This window comes from Vanellus vanellus (assembly GCF_965231255.1).
Source record: "Vanellus vanellus genome assembly, chromosome: 1".
Classification (NCBI taxonomy): Eukaryota; Metazoa; Chordata; class Aves; order Charadriiformes; family Charadriidae; genus Vanellus; species Vanellus vanellus.
In genome coordinates, this window is record NC_138905.1 from 145,506,763 (window position 1) to 145,520,718 (window position 13,956).

At 41.2% G+C, this 13,956-nt stretch overlaps 1 protein-coding gene across 1 annotated transcript; it reads right to left on the reverse strand.

The window, feature by feature from the left end:
* Positions 1-77: 77 nt before the first annotated feature.
* Positions 78-13,590, reverse strand: LOC309685208 (granulocyte-macrophage colony-stimulating factor receptor subunit alpha-like). Its single transcript, XM_082498289.1, has 7 exons — positions 13,502-13,590; positions 6,523-6,652; positions 6,255-6,430; positions 4,757-4,896; positions 1,180-1,218; positions 578-633; positions 78-172 (listed from the first exon to the last, which is right to left on the reverse strand). Exons 2-6 carry the CDS (start codon positions 6,648-6,650, stop codon positions 595-597), a joined length of 522 nt encoding a protein of 173 aa, XP_082354415.1. The 5' UTR covers positions 6,651-6,652; positions 13,502-13,590; the 3' UTR covers positions 78-172; positions 578-594.
* Between the last annotated feature and the right edge of the window lie 366 nt (positions 13,591-13,956).

A 13,956-nucleotide genomic window follows, 5' to 3' on the forward strand; every position in this document is an offset into this window, starting at 1 on the left:
ACTGGGGGAGGAGTAGCCCAAGGCATGGAATGTCTTTCGTACCAAACTCTACAGGTGCACTCCACTCTCCCCAGTCTGGGTTCACGAAGCAGGCACTGCCGGCTGTTCTCATTTTCAAGAGGTACTTCTTTCTTGTGTTGGATCTTTGAAATGTATGATTATTCACACCTTCCTAAAAACAAAGCAAAACCAAGTTGTTTTTCTTTGTTGCGTGTCTAAGTGTTGCTAATACGCAAGTGCCATTTACCAGTGAAACTTTTACAAGGCTAGGAGAGCATTGCTTGTTAAAGTAGAATGCTGTTACAAAGCAAGAAATAAAAATACATGTTTATTACATACATAATATGTACATATCTATGTATCTCCTTTAAAAAATAACCTGTCACTCAGTAAACTTTTTATGTTTAGAAGCTTTTCGTCTTTTAAACTATATCCTGTAAGTTTTTACAATATAGTCTGATCTACTGATAATTTCCCTTGGCACATGGACAGAGGTAGAAAAATATCTTGAATTGTCTCATTTCAGTACTGCTAGAATTGAGTGATTTGAGGAATAAACTGTCTGCATGCACCTCACCTTCCTCAGTCTTTGCATTATGACTTTTCAGGAAAAGCATAACTTTCCAGCCAAACCTGTAAAACAAGTAGAAGACTGCAATACTTTGTGTTACAACAGTTTACTGAAACATGCTTATACTTGGATACTTTTGGGATAGAGATGGGATGTGCAAGCTGCATGGATTAGAATGAGGTACAGCATACCTGGAGGACGGCCTCCATCCCAAAGGATCCCAAAGGCCTCTTGTGGTCTTTGTTTTTCATAAACAAAATTAAATTCTTAGGAATTTTTTTCTCTGTGTCTCTTTTCTGTCACTGATGTGTAACTTCAAATTCTGATCCAAATATTTGAGGGGGAGAGTGGGCAATATAATGGAAAATGTAAGTTTTTTCAAAAGACTTACAGAATAGTGATAAGGTTCTGCCCTTGAATGTATAATAAATGACATAAGCCGTGATGATTTAGCAGTTTGACACATTAATGAAAATTATAAATCAAGATCCCATAAAACATAGGACATTGAATACACATTGATTTAAAGGCATTTGCATACTATTTCCTTTTCACAAATGGCTATGAAACTAACATGTATTGCTGATTAATAGAACAAGCAGACTTACTTGTATAGAAGTGTATTTGTTTTTTCCCTCAGGATTATCCTGTAAATTGAGAAAAAAAAACCCTTTATTTTTATGAGTGCTTGTTTTGTGTTTAGATAATAACTCATTTTTATCTACTGTCCCCTTTTTCTGCATTACTCTTTCTTATCTACTTGATAGTTTGTTCAGAAGAACTAGTAATTTATCTAACATTTATTATCTAATATATAATTCATCTACAACGCCAAATTTACATAGTATCTAGTTGTTCTATGGAAAAGTATTTGTTTTCCTTACCACTGGTGTTGAGAAATGATTTTTATTTCAAATTGACGATTAAATTGAAATACAAGCAAACCAGACCTGAATGAAAACTGTGAATTTGTTCTTACACACACCATGAAAAAAAAAAAGATAAAAATCTTTGAAATAAACTTTTTAGCTTACATCTATTGTTTATATTTTACAATGTCACTATATTTAATTGCAAATACTATGTAAATATTGTTTCCTTTGCCCTCAGGTGAAAATATTCAGGACTGACATAGATTCACAGATGTTTTAGGCTGCCTCTAAACTACATATTTGATACATAGAATAAAATTCACTCATGTCTTCTGAATAGCCATAGTAACTTCCATGTAATGTAGCAACCACATCCAACTAATGATTGCAGACTCTATCATCTCCATTAGCTTGCCAGTTATTCATTTTAAAATTATTTTACATTCTGTATTACTCCATTTCAAAACAAAATGAAATTAATCCAAACTTGTTTTATCAAATAACTGTATGCTCATGTGGCATCTGAACATGAGTTTGCAAGGCATGGTGCTGTACAGGACAGCTTCTAGAATCCGTAAACACGCTAGCTTAAACACAGGGATCGATCTGCAACAAAATAGTCTCCTTTTTTTTGTGTGTGTTTATCCTAAAATAATATATGAGAAATGAGAACAATGAGGCCACGGAGGACTTCAGAAAGTGGAGTTCCAGAAGGACAGTTGGTCTTTCGCAAATTTTGGAAGAAGAGATATATTAAAGGGCACTGCGTTTAAAAAAAAAAAAAAGGACAAAATATGTATGATAGTTAGAAGAGACTCCCTCCTGCAGGGGATGGTGGCACCAATCTACTGACCTGATGAAGGTCTGTTGCTTGTCAGGGACCAGGATTGAGGATACTGCAGAAGGACCGCCAGACTTGTCTGGCCATTGAACTATTACCCCTTCCTGCTCTTCTGTGTGGGCACCAATGATATGGCCAGGGGTAAACTGGGTGGTTTCAAGGGTGACTGCAGAACACTGGGAAGATGATGAAGGGCAGGAAGCCTAGATGGTGTCTCCTCAGGCCTTCCAGTGAGAAGGAGAAGCTTGAGTGGACTTGAACTCATCCAGCAGGTCAACACCTGTCTGAGTGGCTGGTGTCAGAGGTAGGGCTTTGGCTTCTACAACCTTGGGACCCTTTTTGAGAAAGGGGGGCTACTGAGCAGGCGTGGGATGCATCTCACCAACTGGGGTGAGGGTGTCCTTACAAACAGGCTTGCTGATCTGGTCCTTGTGCTCTATGTAAAGGAGCACCTTGAATACATAGAGCTCTGTCTTGGGAGAAATAGTGAACCAGTAAGAAACCTTGCAAGTAGGCATCAGAGGACAGACCAACACAGGTGACAATATAGTAGGTGTTTGTTCCAGATCTCGTGATCAAGAAAAGGAAGCAGATGAGGCCCTCTTCAGGCAGCTTGAGAAAGCCTCACAGACACAGGCCTTGGTACTAAAGGGAAATTGCCCTGGAGAGCAAAGTTACTGGTTGATCTACAAGGACAGCCTCCTCAGAGCACAAGAATGGTCTATTCCGGTGTGCAGAAAATCAAGCAAGTGTGCCAGGTGAGCATGGCAGGACATGAAGCTTGAGTCTGAGCTCAGAGACAAAAAGGAATTATGTAGAAGGTAGAAGAAGGGATTTGTGAGGAATACAAAGACACCATTTGCACATACAGGAACAAAGTCAGGAAATTCAAAGTTCAGCTGGAGTTGAGACTAGTGAGAGAGGTGACAACAAGAAAGATTTTTACGAATGCACCGGCAGCAGAAAGGAGATTAAGGAGAATGCAGGCCCGTTGCTCACTGAGTTGGGAGAATCTAGTGGCAAGAGACATGGGAATGGCTGAGGTATTTTGTGCCTTTTTAGCTCAGTTTTCACTGGTAAGGTTTGCCTTCAGGTTTCCCAGATACCCTGATCTATAAAGCCTTAACTTAAAACATCACTGAAGAAGAATCCGAGATTCTCAGCAAATTCAGTTTATCAGTGTCAGACATGAACAAAGGTGATTGAAATTATGTTACTCATGGTGTTATCCTTTTTTGTTTGCTCTCAATGCAAGCAATTTCCAACTTTGGAAAGGAAGTTTAAAGGTAATACAATATATGTTGGTCATAGTGTATTAGTAAAACAATATAAATTTATACCTGGTAAAGCAATAAATTTTGCAATACAGTAATTGCTGGACTTTGACATAATTAGTAACATGAAAACTGCTAATGATTATTTAAAAAATGCTAGGCAATTCAGACTAAGCGTGAATTGAATATTCTTTATAAACCAAATATTAGGCATATTAAAAGACTTTAAGAAGTATGTATTGCTCCAGCAATGCACTTTTGTTTCAATGTCACACAGAGTTTTCTAGAAGCTTTCTGTGCTGTGACGGCCAAGGTATTCGGAGAAGTAATGCAGTTTTGTAGCAGTTGGTTGGCCTTGCAAGAAAAGTCACCTATGAAACAGCAAGCCCAATCCAGACCAAGAAGTTCCAAATAACAGAAATCTAGGGAAGACCTTAAATCAGCCACCAAGTGGCCAAATCTGGTTGTAGTACAGGTTGGTTTTTCCTTTGTAGTCGCTATCTGCCACCCTGTGGTCATTTTACGGAATTCTGCCACAGTTACAGTAGTTTAGGTCTGCTCTTGGAGCAGAACACAGCAATCTCACTCCTTCCCTGATGCTGCAAGAAGACTTGTAAAGCCAAGGTCTGAATTTGACTTTCAGTAGCTTAAATGATTCCCTCAGTAACCTGTGGTTATCCACGCTGCCTTTCTGCTTTCTCTGGCATTTATTTTCTCACACTCATACTTGTTAAGTGGATGCACGTTTCCCTGTCCGGTATTTATAGCTGAGCTCTGCCCTTTCACAGATATGCGATCATCAGTTGAAGGACTCCAACCCAGGACAGCTCCAACATGTCTTTGTGAAAGAAGTGCCTTTTCTGAGTTTTGTCACAGCCAAAGCTATGATGTGTTCAAGCTTTGATTAACCATGCTTCTCATCTTAGTCCCACTCAGTCACAGTCAACCAGTGTATATCCAGCAATGCCTCACACAGGGGAACAAGGATAAAAAAATGTGGCAGTACAGCCTAATAGGCTGCCTGAAAGGCTCAATCGCAAAGGAATATGGTTCTACGTATAAAAAAGGCTATACCATACAAGAGAGATTGATTTTCTTTCTGCCCATTGTCCATTTGTTCTGTCCATATGTCATACCAATGCATATTGGTAAATGCAAACATATGTAATAATGTTAGAGACGAAGAAATTCCTCTTACCTTGTATTTAATGATGATTTCATATTTGAAACACTTGTCTTTGTTAGAATGACTTATTTGGGGTCGTTGCCATTTAATTATGCAATCACTTTTAATTTCATCACAGTTGACAGTAATATTTGATGGAGGCATGAGCTTTTCTGAAATGATATAACCAAGAATTCAAATAATTGAAGTCACTTGATCTCTTTTTGCTTTGATAAAAGAGAGTGCAACTGCAAGTAACACCTCTATGAAGAAAGATACTGATTTGTATCTATTTTTCTTAGGAATTTTGTTAGAAATAATTGACAGACCAAAATTCTTTAAATTCCATCCCCAGGATCAAAAAAAATGGGGACTAAGTGAGGGAACATGACTTAGGAGCCTACAAAGATACAAACCCCCTCCATTTAGTTTTTTAGATGAGTAACGTAGAGTCCTGTTATTTTATAAGGATTTTTTTACTGCAGAAGACCAAGCTGATGTAAATTTACCTAATGTAAATAATGCAAAGGTCATTTCTTTCTTCAAGCCTCCTCACATGATGCCTCTGTAACATGAAGTTGTTGCATGCTTGGTGTTGTAAACTATGCAGTTGTTCCCCCCTTCCAAAAGATTAGCCATACAAATTTAAGAATGATACTTCAGTTTTAAGAATCTAGCCAACTTCTTCACATATCTCCCCTAAATTCACAGATGGGAGCAAAAATATGAGGACCTTTATATTTTGATCATTGCCAAGCACTTGATTAGCGTAACAGCAAAAGACAGCCACTTTTGACAGGAAGGGTGATAAAAGGCTGATAGAGGAAACCTTAGTTCCAGCTACACTGCTTGTTCACATCAATATTTACAGACAGGCCTGGCCTATTTGTGATTGGATGTTTGGTCAAAGAAAAATCTTGTTTCACCTGCCATGGGTTATACTACAGCTCAATTCCTTCTCCTTATAGAATGAAGCCTTGTTTGTCCATTTTTTGGAGACAGTGCCAAAAACAGCGGGAATTTCCTAAAAAGGCTTTGGCACAGGACGCTTCCAAGTAGAGCACCACGCATGAAAGAGAATATGAAAACCTGGAGTATTTTGTACACATATTAATATTCTCTAATCAAGAGTATGGCGTCAGTGTATGCCCATCCCACCGGGAATGAGAAGGAGAAATCAGTGCTCAGATAAACTTCTGAAAAATCGCCTCTGTTGAAAGGTCTTTGGCCATCATTGAAAGGACAGAAGTGGGAAGTAAAATCTTTTAAGTCCTGTGGACCTTGTTGGAGAAAGACCTAAAAACAGTAAGAGTACATTGCTAAGGACTCTGAGGCAGGCTGCAGCTGTGGAGCTTTCTTGCTTAATTTCCCTCATTGCTCTTTTTCTTGGGGAATAGGTTGTCTTGAAGAGACCACAGTCTCTTACTTTTGACTCTAGGGGATGCAGAGTACTTGGTTCCTTCTCAGGGATAAGTACGCTAGTACCCTCATGCAATAGTGAAAATAAAGCAGAAAGAAATTATTTACCTACCAATTTTATACAGGTGAATGTACTCATTGTAGAACTCGATCAGGGAGTCTTTGCTAGACCCATTCACCAAGAAGTAAGCTTTTTCGGTTGATATCTTCACATTTTGGAATCTGCATCCCGTGTTTCTGCCATTTTCATCTTTAATGTAAAGCTCACATTCCATTGCATCATTGTATCTGTATACAGCAAGGTATTTTAGTTAAATGTGGGCAGGGTGGTATGTCAAATGAGAATTCAGACTTCCCTAGACTCAAGCAGACCTACTTACCTCAAGTTCTGCCAGTAGAGAAAATATTGTGTATCTCCTGGAGCATCCCTGCCTGCCTGCCAAGTGCAGTTCATGAGGGAAATGTTGTAAATCACACAGGAGAAATTTTCAATGGCCGACCCATTCATGCCTGCAAACACAGGAATATCCACGATGAGGAAAAACGGTGTGACTGCTCCATTCTGGAGGATCAAGGCACGTGCTTAGATATGTTAGATGCCTGCAACTGATATCCCAACTGGTTGGGAATCACTTGCTTTATTTTAGGTAGTAACACTGGAATATATTTGCACTGACAGATTCAATGAAGAATTTCTCAGGGATAAAACCTCCAAAGATATGATTATAGTTGCCTCTGATAGAATAAGTCTCAAGGAAGCCGACACTGCTCTGGAACAGGCTGACACCTGAAGTGGATACCCCTATGCTTTGAATTGTTCCTATTCAAAAGGAGACACTGGTGCCACAGTGCCACAAGCTGAAACATTTGCCTGTCATCCTTCAGCATCCTGCTATAGCATTTCTATTTGAAGGATGCTCTTCAGAGCCCTGCCAAATGAACGAAGAGGATGAGAAGCTTCCCTGTGGACTCCAGAGAAGGAGAGAAACCTAAGTGCAGACCTGTGAAGTATTTCAAGACTTCAGGGAGGTGTAGATGCAAACTTCTGAGGTGTTTCTGCTCTGCAGTGATACCTTCTTCCACCTGAGAGTAACATGAGCAATCTTTTCCTGATCACAAGCATTTTATCAATTTACTCCTTAACACCCACCCCCCAAAAAACCAAATAAGGAGACTAAACATACATTTGAAAAGGAAGGATTACTTATCCATCCTCGTATAAGGAATCAGCAAATACTTTGAGCTTGATGAGGCAGGAAGTAGTGCCATTTTGTATATGACAACTCTGTGTTGCTTAAATGAACAGATCTTGTACCTCATTCTCTTAAGTCTCGTATATATTACTCCACTCACACAAAGACGAGTAAATTCTGTCAGACCTTTCATTATTGTGGATGCGACACTGCAAAAGTGTCGGTCATTACACCATGAGTAACACTGTGACAAGATTCAAGATTTCACAAATTTCTGAAGGAAGAATTTCAAAACTACAGCCACAAACCTGCTTCACTTGGATTTTTAATAAAATTTTAAAGATGTTGAAATGCAGTCAATAAAATATTAGCACAAACAAAAAAGAATTGGTGATTAAAAAGACAGCACCAAGCAAGGTGGCAACTGAGGACTAAAAATTTGCTGAGCTAGTTGTAGGAAACCCCTTTTCTTTTCACAGAAACGTTGTCATAAGGCTGTGAACAAGAACCTGTTCATCCTGCAGGAAACAAATTAATTAAGGAATGAAGAGTTTCAGTTTTTCTTTTACCCCCAGTCCACTGGAGATAGGCAAATCCTTTCCCAAAGTCTAGCTTATTACCTCGAGGAATATATCTGCATATGCTTAAGTATGTGGCATTCACATTCACTGCTGCAACAGAAAAGCTTGCCCCATTGTGCAGAGGAGGTGCTGTATTTCCAAACATACATTTCATATTCTCTGCCTGAAAAATGTCATGCAAAAAGTTTACTTTTCAGTTTTTCATTTATTAGTTTACACAGTGCTACTCCCTGTAGAAAGGGCTTAAGCTTGTGCTTGATTTGTAACAGTGAGGCCACTACAATAGTGAAGCAGGTAGTGACGTCTTCCCAGGCTCAAGAACTCTCTTCCCAGAAGTTTTTGGTAATGAACCTTTACCAGTGCAAGGTGAAGAGTTCTGTGCTTCCCTCCAGAAAAACTTCTGGCAGTGTTAGGAATAGCAGTTCCTCCCCTCCTTCTACCCTTAGTCCACAATAGCCCACCAAATCAGTTTAACCGCCTCAAAATAGGGCATATGTGCTTTCATAAAAATCAACAGATGGCTGTAATGTGCTTTACACTCCTTTGAAAGACAAAGAGAGATACCCCACAAATGAATGCCTGGGCAAGGAGCTGTCTTGAGGTTCATAGAATCATAGAATCCTTGAATAGTCTAGGTTGGAAGGGACCTTTAAGATTATCGAGTCCAACCATCAACCTAACACTGCCAACTCTACCACTAAAACATGTCCCCAAGCAGCACCTCTACCCGTCTTTTAAATACCTCCAGGGATGGCTAGACTTCCCTGGGCAGCCTTTTCCAATGTCTGATAACCCTTTCTGTGAAGAATTTTTTCCTAATATCCAATCTAAACCTCCCCTGGTGTAACTTGAGGCCATTTCCTCTTGTCCTATTGCTTGTTACTAGCAAGAAGAGATCAACCCCCACCTCGCTACAGCCTCCTTTCAGGTAGTTGTAGAGAGCGATAAGGTCTCACCTCAGCCTCCTTTTCTCCAGGTTAAACAACCCTAGTTCACTCAGCCATTCCTCATAAGACACGTGCTCTAGACCCCTCACCATCATCATTGCCCTTCTCTAGACACGCTCCAGAATCTCAATGCCTTTCTTGTATTGAACACAGTACTCAACCTGGGGCCTTACTAGTGCTAAGTACAGAGGGACATTTACTTCACTCGTCCTGCTGGCCACACTCTTCCTGATACATGCCAGGATGCTATTGGCCTTCTTGGCCATCTGGGCACACTGAACCCATGCTGACTGGGCCAGATCACCTTGTTGTCCTGCAAGTGCTGTGTGATGGCACTCAGGATTATCTGCTCCATAACCTTCCCCAAGGTCAGAATAACAGGACTGTGATTCCCTGGGTCCTCCTTCTGGTTCTTCTTGTGGATGGAAGTCACATTTGCTAACCTCCAGTCAACAGGGACCTCCCCACTTAGCCAGGACTGCTGATACATGATGGAAAGTGGCTTGTTGAGCACTTCCACCACCTCCCTCAGTACCCTTGGGTAGATCCCATCCTGCCCCATAGACTTGTGTATGTCTAAGTGCTATAGCAGATCACTCACCATTTTCCATTGGATTATGGGGGCTTCATTCTGCTCCCTGCCCCTGTCTACTGGCTCAGGGGACTGGGTGCTCAGGGAAAAACTGGTCTTATTGTTAAAGACTGAGGCAAAGAAGACATTAAGTACCTCAGCCGTTTTCTCATCCTTTGTCACTATGTTTCTGCCCCTTTCTAATAAAGAATGGAGATTATCCTTAGTCGTCCTATTATTGTTAATGTATTTATAGAAACTTTTTTTATTGTCCTTAACATCAGAAGCCAGGATAAGTTCTAGTTGGGCTTCGGCCCTTCTAATTTTCTCCCTACATAGCCTCACAACATCTTTGTAGTCCTCATGAGTGGCCTGTCCCTTCTTCCAAAGGGCATAAATTCTCCTTTTTATTCCTGAGTTGCAACCATAGCTCTCTGTTCATCCAGGCCAGTCTTTTTCCCTGATGGCTCGTTTTTCGGCACATGAGGACAGCCTGCTCCTGTGCTTTTAAGAGTTCCTTCTTGAAGAATGTCCAGCCTTCCTGGACTCCTTTGTGCTTCAGGACTGCCTTCCGAGGGACTCTGTCAACCAGGCTCCTGAAAAGACCAAAGCCTGCCCCCCACCTCCCCCCCGCCGAAGTCCAAGGTAGCAGTTCTGCTCACCCCGCTCCTTGCTTCTCCAAGAATCGAAAACTCTATCATTTCATGATCACTATGCCCAAGACAGCCTCCAACTGTCACACCCCCCACAAGTCCTTCTCTGTTTACAAGCAACAGGTCCAGCAGTGCACCTTTCCTTGTTGGTTCCCTCATCAGCTGTGTCAGGAAATTATCCTCAACACACTCCAGGAACCTCCTAGACTGTTCCCTCTCTGCTGTACTGTATTCTTACCAGATATTACCGCTAACATTAGCTTTCTAAAAACTAACACGTAATTTGGGCAAATCATACAGGTGCCCTGTCTATGCAGTGGTGAAGGAAGACACAGACAGTGGCATGGGATACACAGCCTTCAGGCAGGGGCTGTACCTCTCTAGTAGCTGCTGTCAGAGCTTAGAAGACTATAATTTCCATGCTTGGATAGTTGAAATGAGGGTGACATGAATCTATTCGAATCTGTGATTACTGATACAGGTGATATAACTGCATGGAGTGTCAGAGGAGTCCCCAGGTGACAGAATTTTCTAGAAACTGCCTATAGAAACATTGAAGTTTAGCATAGATGTGGTATACATCCTGCTTGACACAGCAGTGGAGCATAAAATGCTCCCTTTCTATTAATGCAAAACAGACTGTCAAAACCAATACCTTCCTTTTACAGTTCCTGTTCCTAAAACAACTTTATTTTGGAGATTATCTACCCAATCGGATGCACAGAAAATATTGGCCAAATGGATGGAGGCAACTTTGGGCTCTAGAGGAAGAGAACTTAGATGAGGCAGGAATAATACATGTATGGGGAAAAGAATAATCCCAAGAGGACAACTTCATGACTTGCTTTGGAGTACCCGTGCAGCTTGTAGAAGCCAGTGAAAGAGAAAACTATTTTGCTTAACAGACGTAATAGTTGCAAAATTGGAAATGCTTAGTTTGCTGTCTTCTCTGTGTAAGCACTGAAAACAGACTAAATCAGAAGCAGAAGTTGCCTTTTCATAAAGTCATGACACTTCTCAAGTAATCCATTTACACAAGATCTGAGTTCTAGATCTCCTGTCTGCTATCAAAAGTTTGGATCTGAACTGGAGCTGAAGTTTGGATCTGATCTGGATCTGAATTTTGCAAGGAATCTGGAAAATAATTATAAGGGCTTCTAGAGAAGGGTATGTTGGTCAGAAAAGAAAGATTAAAGAAAATATATAGCCCCTGATGAATAAGACAGGAGAACCAGTGACAACAGACATTTTTTCCTCAATGTTTACTGGCGATCACTCTTCCCACTTGCCTCAAGTCCCTGAACCTCAAAGCTTGTCATCTCCCTCCCATCATAAGAGAGGATCAGGTATGAGACTGCCTGAAGAACCCGAGCATACATAAGTCCATGGGACCCAATGAGGTGCATCCTAGGGTGCTGAGGGAATTGACTGACATAGTTGCCAAGCCACTGTCCATCATATTTAAAAAGTCATGGCAGTCAGGCAAAGTCCCCAGTTACTGCAGAAAAGTGAATATTGCACTCATTTTTTAAAAGGGTCATAAGGAAGATCCTGGGAACTAACAACCATTCAGCCTCCCCTCCATGCCTAATAAAGTCATGCAAAAAATTCCTCTGGAAGTTATGTTCAAGTGTACAGAAGACAGGAAGGTGATTAGACACAGCCAACATGGCGTCACCAAGACCAAATTGTGCCTGAGCAATCTATTGCTCCTCTGCAATGGAGTGACTACATTAGCTGATAAAGGAAGAGCAACAGATGTCATCTACCTGGATTTCTGTAAGACATTTGATATGGTCCCCCATAACATTCTTGCCTCTAAAATGGAGAGATATGGGTTTGACAGATGGACTGTTAGATTATAAGGAATTGGCTGGATGGGTGCATCCAAAGACTTACAATAGTCAATGGATCAATGTCCAGTTGGAACCAGTAACGAGTGGTGTCCCTCAAGGGTCTGTACTGGGACAAATATGACTTAATATCTTCATTAATGACACAGAGAGTGGGGCCAAGCACACACTCCACAAGTTTGTGGATGATAACAAGCTGAGTGGGACAGCTGATTCACTAGACGGAAGGGATGCCATCCACAGGGACCTTGACAGGGCCCATGAAAATGTCATGAAGTTCAACAAAGCCAAGGCCAAGGACCTGCACCTGGGTTGGGGCAATGCCCAATATCAATACAGACTGGGAGATGAAAGGATTGAAAGCAGTCCTGCAGAGAAGGACTTAAGGACACTGGTGGGTGAAAAATTGGACCTGAGCTGACAATGTGTGCTTGCAGCCCAGAAAGCCAATCACATCCTGGGCTGCATCAAAAGAAATGTGGCCAGCAGGTCAAGGGAGGTGATTCTGCCCCTCTACTCCGCTCTGGTGAGACCCCACCTTGAGTACTGCATCCAGCTCTGGTGTCACCAACACAAGAAGGACATGGACCTGTTGGAGTGTGTCCAGAGGAGGGCCACAAGAATGGTCAGAGGGCTGGAACAGCTCTCTTATGAAGAAAGGCTGAGAGATTTGTTGTTGTTCAGCCTGGAGAAGAGAAAGCTCTGAGGATACTTTATTATGGCCTTTCAACACATAAAGGGGGCTTATAAAAAAGAAATAGACTTTCTACCAAGGCCTGTAGTGACAGAACATGAAGCAATGTTTTAAGCTGAAAGAGGGTAGATTTAGATTGGACATAATGAAGAAACTTTTTAAGATGAGGGCGGTGGGACACTGGAACAGGTTGCCCAGAGAAGTTGTGGATGCCCCTTCACTGGAAATGTTTGACCTTGAGGTCAGGTTGAATGTGTCTTTGAGCAATGCAATGTAGTGAAGGATGTCCCTGCCCATGGCAGGGAGGTTGAACTAGATGGTCTTTAAAAGTTCTTTTCCAACCCAATCTATTCTATGATTGTATGAACCTGTTTGGAGCTCAGCAGCCACTCCAGAAATATTGTGTCTTCACAGGCTTCTGTGTCACAGCAATTCGTCCTGAGCAAGCACATCACTTCATCTCCAAGGTCCCTGAATGTTTATGTATTGTTTTTAGGTAAGACAGTAAGGATCTATATATCTAATTTAATCTGTCCTTTATACTTAGAAATTCTCATCTGCACAGCATAAGATGCCTCTCACCAAAGTTTCTTTAAAAACAGGAAAAAAGACAATCTTACACTTCAGTCCCATCAAGGCCCTGATTCTGCAGGAGTCTTCTGAAGGCAAGAATTTCACAAGAGTGACCAGAGAGGGCAGATATACCTCAGTACCAAGATAAGTCTCAACAAAAACTAGAAAGGACTGCTAAAACAATAACTATCTCATTCCTTCCAAGGATACTTTTTTCGTTTACTTAAGAACATGAAAGAAAAAGAAGAAAGCATAATGAATTATCTCAGTTAAAACTTTACATAGCAATTTTACCATTACAGTCTCGGTAAAATCTCCTGTAGTCACTGAACACTAGTCCTCAGTGAAATTCATGCTGCTTATCCAACTCAGTTCCATTTTCCACTGATTCAGCATCAAATTTCTAATAGACGAGTCTGGCTTCTCCACTGCAAGTGTCACATAATAGGATCAGTAAGGTGCAGGACTTATTCCTAGATTTTTGGGTGCAGAGGAGTTTACTACCTAGCACATCCAAGACAGTAGGCAACTTAAACACAGCTACACATAATGAGAAGCATGTTACACCATGTTGGAGGATTGCCCCATGGGAGCGTTCTACTCACAGTCTGTGCAGTGCCAGCCAACACACAACTGGGTGACCAGCAGCATCCACTGGGTCATGAAGATGAGCGCAAGAGGAGCAACCATCTCTTCCTCCTTGGAGACAGAGAACAGTGAAACTTGCTCAAGGTGAAAGATGTCTGTGT

Coding starts and splice junctions, on each gene's coding strand:
- LOC309685208 (XM_082498289.1), bottom strand. CDS start 6,650: ATGAATGGGTCGGCCATTGAAAATTTCTCCTGTGTGATTTACAACATT. Junction 1,219..4,756: donor AAATCATCATTAAATACAAG/GTAAGAGGAATT, acceptor CTCAATTTACAG/GATAATCCTGAGGGAAAAAA. Junction 634..1,179: donor ACAAATACACTTCTATACAA/GTAAGTCTGCTT, acceptor CTTGTTTTACAG/GTTTGGCTGGAAAGTTATGC.